Genomic DNA, 7,103 nt, shown 5'->3' on the forward strand with positions numbered 1-7,103 from the left:
TGAAGAACTTGGAACCCTCATGCATTGCTGATAGGAATATAAAATGGTGCAGTCACATTGGAAAGTAGTCTGATAGTTTCTCAGCATGTTATGCATAGAGCACCATATGACCATCAGTTCCATTCCTACAACAAGAAAAATGAAAACATATATCCACAAAAAAAAATTGTACACAAATATTTATAGTAGCATTATTCACAGTAGCCAAGAAATGGAAACAATTCAAATGTCCATTGACTGATGACTAGCTAAAATAATATGCTATAACTATCCAATAATACTTATGCTGCCATTAAAAGGAATAAAGTATTGATATATGCTAAAACCTGGATCAACCTTGAAAACATTATTCTAAATAAAATAAGCTACAATCAAAAGGTTATATGTGATTTTATCTATAGTGACAGAGAGTAGATTAGTGGTTGTCAGGGACTAGCGGGGAGAGACAAAAGAGGATGACTGCTAATGGGTATGAATGAGATTTTGCTGGGGAGAGATGAAAATGTTCTAGAATTAGATAGCAATGATATATGCACAATATAGTGCACATAATGAAAACCATTAAACTGTACACTTTAGAATGAACTGTATGCTATGTAAACCATATCTCAATAAAGCTGTTATTTATTTTGAAAACTAAGATTTTAATATTTACTTCTATCTTCTTCTTTCATTTCCATGTACAGAGATACATCCAAAGAACCTGTATTGAAAAAATAAAATAAAATTTCTCTCCCTTTTCTTGGAATAATTAAGATACATGGAAAATTGGAATGTAATAATCAATGATTTCAAGTTTCAACATTCTTATAAAACTGTCTAATAACAACTATTGGTTGCCATGAATTTTGAAAACAAGTGTGCTGGTGGAAAGGCTATGGGGTTAAATAACCAATGGAAGAGAAGGCTTGTGGCAAGCCACGTAGTCTCTCTTGGGACCCAAATTCCTCAACTGTGCAATAGGAAAGCTGGGATAGGCGACCTCCAGCATCTGCATGCTGCCATCATTTGCCCTAGAGTCGCAGCCATGGGCAAACTACGGCCCGCGGGCCGGATCCGGCCCGTTTGAAATGAATAAAACTAAAAAAGAAAAAAGACCATACCCTTTTATGTAATGATGTTTACTTTGAATTTATATTAGTTCACACAAACACTCCATCCATGCTTTTGTTCCGGCCCTCCGGTCCAGTTTAAGAACCCATTGTGGCCCTCGAGTCAAAAAGTTTTCCCACCCCTGTTTAGGGCCTACCTGTGGTCAGCAAACTGTGGCTCGCGAGCCACATGTGGCTCTTTGGCCCCTTGAGTGTGGCTCTTCCTAAGCCTTAGGAGTACCCTAATTAAGTTAATAACAATGTACCTACCTATATAGTTTAAGTTTAAAAATTTGGCTCTCAAAAGAAATTTCAATCGTTGTACTGTTGATATTTGGTTCTGATGACTAATGAGTTTGCCGACCATGACCACTGACAATTAGCTTTAGAATCAAGTTTTCAAATGCCTTTAATGTTTAATAAATTAAATAGTAATAAGAACTATTTTCTAACAAGAATACTTACTAAATGTGGGTAGAAGTATATGCTTTCCTTTTTCTCTTGATGGGGCCTGTGTCTTTTTATCACCAGGCTAAAAAATATATAATTCTAACCCTCTGTGTATGTATTTATATAATATTATTTGAATTTTTATGTATTCTTTGAAGGAGTCTATCCACTTAGCAATGTAGGCCTTTTAATTCTACACATACTTATGCATACTTTGGTTACATAGATTTCATTTTTCTCTGTGCAAAGTTAAAATACAGGCAGCTAATAGGAAGCAGAAGCTATTTCTGCCAGCCCTCTCCAGGGACTCTGTTCCCAAGTTAGGCAGCTATTTAAAACTGAGCAACTGTACTTTCTGTTTTTCTAATGGTTATTGTTTTTAAAAATCATGGCACTTTAAAAAACACCAACCAAGAAGAAAGCAAACCTTCTTCAACTGGTCCGTGTGCTCCCTTGAAACACAGCGATACCCTTTGATCTATATTTGGATTTAAAAACATATTTAGACTCTTTAGGGGGCTGAGTGCTTTGCACTCTGAAAGCATGTGCTCATCTTAAGAAACCACTTTTCCCTGTCCTACTTCAAAAAAAAAAAAGTATGAGGCTGGGAAGAAAAATAATTTGACCAAGAGCCGGAGGGAGAATAACCAATAAGAAAAAACTAGGGCAAATAAAATTCCTCAAGGCTATGTCCACCCACAAGGGATCACTACATGCTTACCACACTCTTCCCGATGCCTGCAGTCACGATTCCCCTGCCTTTCCTCTGTGTACCCACAGAGTGTTACTTGAGACTGTGCGTAATGCTCATTTTATTCTGTTGTGCATTATATTAAATACCTGTCTCCCCCACCAGAATCACATTTTTATAGCACTGTGTCAGAATACCACTAAGTCACATTGGATAAAAACCTAGTCATTTCCCAATTTAAGCGTCTCCAAATTCTTCTAAAATGGAGAAGGATGCCTAATTGATATTTATATTCCTTGACTGGCTCCTTTAAAAGTGGGTGCTTAATCCAGTTCATTGAATTGAATTTCCTTGTGATATCGTTTAGTTAAAACATATGAAATGGCCATTTTCTCAGGTCAGAAGTTGATAAGAGTTCCATCGCTCCAGCTCAGACGAATTTCAGAAACCCAGACCTTAGTGTTGGCGTCTTCCCTCCCTGTAAACGGGCTCTCCTGTCCGGCACTTTCACATTCAAGGGATTTTGTCAACATTTCCTATGGCTCAATTTAATAATTTTCACTAAAGAATGTTTAATTTATGGAGGTGTGTTGATTGTAAAAGCATTATCTGAACTTAATTTCCTCCCGTCTCTTAGAGATTTTACATTTAAAAACTATAACAGGGCATCAAGGGCCAGTAACTTGTGAGTGAAATAAAAGGTGGAGTAATGATTCTTATTCTTTTGAGGTATTATAGAAACTTTGAGAATCTGACAGAAAATATGGACACCCTTCCCAGAAAAATGTGTATGTAAACACACACACACACCATTTTGCATATAGTTCCATCAAGGCAATATATCTTTTTATTCCTACCAAGCCATTAACTCCTCTTCCAGAGGATTACACTCAGAAGATGAACAAAGTGTTGTCCAATAATTCCAGCCATTTTCCAATTTTTTAACAAGAAAAAAATGTCTATTTTATGATCTACCCAATTCAACAATTACCAGATGGTTGCTACTATCACCAATAGATCGCCATCATCAGTTCAATGCCAATAGGGGGCTTCAGGTTGAGGTGTGGTGGTGGGGAAAGATTTTATTCACTAAAAACATCTCAATTGTGATATAGCTCAGTTGTGGGAAAACATGGCTTTCAGCTCATTCCTGAAACAGCACAGTTCTGAAGTGACTCAGGAGGGGCAGCCTGTGGAGGAAGTCTTGATTTTACAGCCCAGGAAATACACTCTTCAATGGAAACTGAAAGTGCGCTCCACTGAGACAGAAGTGAAGTTGGCTTATATAGAGGAGTTTGCACCCCTGGTCCCTGATTGGTCCCTTCTCATGTAAATGAGGGCTCCAAATCCTCACGTTTGATTGGTCTAAAAAGCACTGTCCTGCCCTGGCTGGTTTGGCTCACTGGATAGAGCATCGGTCTGGGGACTGGAGGGTCCTGGGTTCGATTCCAGCGAAGGGCATGTACCTTGGTTGCGGGCACATCCCCAGTGGGGAGTATGCAGGAGGCAACTGATCGATGCTTCTCTCTCATTGATGTTTCTGGCTCTCTATCCCTCTCCCTTCCTCTCTGTGGAAAATCAATAAAATATAAAAAAATAAAAATAAAAAGCACTGTCCTGCTAAAAATGGTTGGTAAAGATGCAAATGAGGATATAGCTGTGAGACTATGATTGGACAGGGAAAGTCTCAGTTCTATTGGTCAAATTTTGATCCTGGGAGCTCTCTTATAAGGCTCAACTCAGCTGACAGGAACACAGCACAGGAGGCTTGGCAGCCCATTTGTAGTCTTTCACTGAAATGCAGTGTGCATTAGGGCCTCTATAAACAATGGCTGTGAGACTCTGGTTATGAATTTGAGCCCAATTAACCATGAGGAGTCCTTTTTGGCAGGTATATTCTTCTCATAGTCCACACTCCTCTGCCTGTATTAAAACAATTACACTGGAAAAGCATAAAATATATTGTCTAAACTGAGACACTTTTGAGTGTGAAAGGGGAATTAGTAATTACACCAAGACAGCAGAACCATGATATATTAAAGAGAAAATACCTTCATTAAATATTTGTAGCATTTATTTTTTTTAATGTATCATACTTCTATTGTCCAGATGACCATCCCATTTCTCTGCTTTCCATAAGGCACTAATGTCCACCACCATAAAAAACCAACAACCAAATTTACAGGTTTTGTTCCTCTTACATTTCAATTAGAGGATGTGAGGGCGATCTGGCTGCGACATCTGTCACCCCATTGATCGCCAGGGTTGATTCGGCTGATCTGGCTGGCTAGGTGGGTGTCCCCCTCCTCCCTCACCGATCCATGTGCATCCCTCCCGAAGCTGTGCGCTGGTCGAAGAGGACGACCTCCCCCCGCCCCCCTCCCCGCCAGGAGAGGACCAGTCTTCAGTCAAGAGTATACGAGTAGTGTGCTCCTCTGCTAGAACCTCCAAACAAGCTCTCAATTAGAGTAAGTCAGTTAAATTCTATAGGACTCAGTCTCCTCACCAGTATATTCATAGGTGGGATATAAGCTCTCTTAAGGATTTTAAAATTTTTAAGCTCCATCATCCTACAAATCCAATTCAAACATGATTTTTATCAGAAATGCTTCTAAGTAAAAATTGCCTAAGCCTCCTGCTTAGAAAAAAAAAGAGATTTTTAAAGTCAAAGTATATTTGTAAAAGACAAACTTAATTGATTAAAAGTCACTAATAGGGGACCCTTTCCTCCTCCCCACGTGGGAGTCCATTCTGTGGGACTCTTTCCCGCTCCCCACCTGGGAGTCTGTACTTGTTCTTCAATAAATCTCCACCTTTGCTATACTACCTTCTGTCCGTGGATTCATTCTTCGACTCCGGCGGGCAAAGAATCTGGGCCCCAGTCCAAAAATTCCGCTTCGCTACCCTGGTGTCTTCCACCTGGATTGCATCCCTGCTCACCCACCCCTACCACCTCTCCACACTCTGCTTGCCTACAAGCCACCCGGCAGGAAGTGGGAGTTCTGGGAAGAGGGAGAACCTGGACACCCTCTTACAGAGCTGATATGCAGAAGGGCTGCCCTGGGAGCCCAGAGCTGGGATGGAGCATCCTGAGCAGCAGCCAGCCAAAGACTGGGGAGCCCAGGGACCAATTGACTAGATTGGTTTATAGCTCTCTGCTCACTGGTGTACAAGACTCTGGGGAAGAAATGACAATCTTTGCTGCTTCAAATGACTTGGCCGTACACAGTCCAGGGGACTGAGCCCACTAACAGCAGCTACCCTTGCTCTGCCGGTGCCTGGGACATCGTCGGATGCCCTCAGCCCCCTGTGACCTCACCACCTGGATAACTCAGCCCAGGAGGGCCATCACTACTCCCTCAAGCAGCACAAGTAACGAAGGCCTAGGTGCCACTGCCCCCTCGGGAGAGGCCGGCATCCCCACGCACAGTGACAGCAGGTCTCCAGACAGCCCTGCAGTGGGATCCCAAAGTCAGGTCTCCCTCCCTGCAGATGGTCCCGTGGCTAGCGGTGCAGCGTCAACTGAACAGCAGTATGTAGATCGGCCTCCATCAGGCCAGCCACCTCCAAGGCCATGGCAGTGTCTGGGGACAAGAACCAGCATGAAGATGAAACTGAGGCAGGGCACAGGCAGGAGCTCAACGAGGCCATGGCCCAGCTGGCCCACCCGGCCCCAGATGCCCTGCAAACATGTTTGAGTCTCCAGAACCTAGTGTGGGCTGGGCCGGTGCGAGATTCGAGGAGGGCCCAGAGTCTTCGGATTTGCCAAAGTGACTCCCTGGTTAAGGAAGAGACACCACAAACAGTGGGTGTCCCAGACAGGGAGCAGACTTAGACCCATCTACCCCAAGTGCTGAAGCACAGTTCCCCCAAAATGTGCCTGCTGTGGGTACTGCAGATGGAGTCCGCCAGCTTGACACCACTGAAGCTGCTGAGAAATCTGAGGGTCTGGAGGCCGTGAACCCTGACACTCAAGCTTTGCCATCGGCTGAGTCCCAGGCAGTGACCGAGGGGGATTTGGTAGACTGCTCGAGAGACCTGCAGGCTCCACCGGTCCCTCCCTCCCCAGGAAGCAGTGTGCCCTGCTTGCCTGGCGCCCCCACGGTGGCCCTGGGGAGAAGGCCTCTGGACTCCCGTCTGTACATAGCCTGCGAGAAGAACACCTACATGCGCTCCACGGCCAGCTTGCTGGGAGGGGGCGAGGGGTCCATCAGCTCCCTGGCAGACCGCCTGGTCCGGTCTGAGGCCACCATGAGCGTGACCACTGGCCTCCCGGCCTCAGGACACAGCTCCGTGACAGACCTGCTGCACAGCCCAGGGCCCAGCCTCTGCTCGGTCTCCAGAATCGTGGGGGACGTGAGGTCAGCCTTCTCCTCCAGGCCGGTAGCTGGGACCCACTCGGTCCTTCCTCTGTCAATCGCATGCTGGAGAGGATGGAGCAGAGGACTGTGGAAGGCATCCGCTCAGCCGTGTGTTACATGACCAGCCAACTCACCCCTCTCTGGTCCCAACTATGACTAGACCCTGCACAGCAAGCCCCCAAAGGACTGGCTCAGCTGCCTCCTGAGACCCTGGGATACTCATGCCCTGCCCTCCTGCCCCTGCCAGCCTGGGATGGCTCTCCCCAGACCAAGCAATAAATCCCCAGCAGCACTTATTTTCTAAAAATAAAAAAAAAAAGTCACTGATAGCTTATAATCTATCATATAATCAGTGTGTAATTTTGAAGTGTAAATTGATAAAATGTATTATTATTGATAACCATATAACTAACGCTTATACAGTATTTACTGTGCCAAGCAACGTTAACTAAGCACATCATGTATATTCTCATGTAACTATCACAATCAGGTAGGTACCTTAGTACCACT

At 44.2% G+C, this 7,103-nt stretch overlaps 1 protein-coding gene across 1 annotated transcript; it reads left to right on the forward strand.

The window, feature by feature from the left end:
• Positions 1-5,525: 5,525 nt before the first annotated feature.
• TEX44 (testis expressed 44) lies at positions 5,526-6,749 on the forward strand. Its single transcript, XM_059700196.1, is given in 4 exon segments — positions 5,526-5,772; positions 5,775-6,002; positions 6,131-6,637; positions 6,640-6,749. Coding segments are annotated over 4 exon segments (1,092 nt in total).
• The last annotated feature ends 354 nt before the right edge of the window (positions 6,750-7,103 follow it).

This window comes from Myotis daubentonii, chromosome 1 (genome assembly GCF_963259705.1).
Source record: "Myotis daubentonii chromosome 1, mMyoDau2.1, whole genome shotgun sequence".
Taxonomy (NCBI): Eukaryota; Metazoa; Chordata; class Mammalia; order Chiroptera; family Vespertilionidae; genus Myotis; species Myotis daubentonii.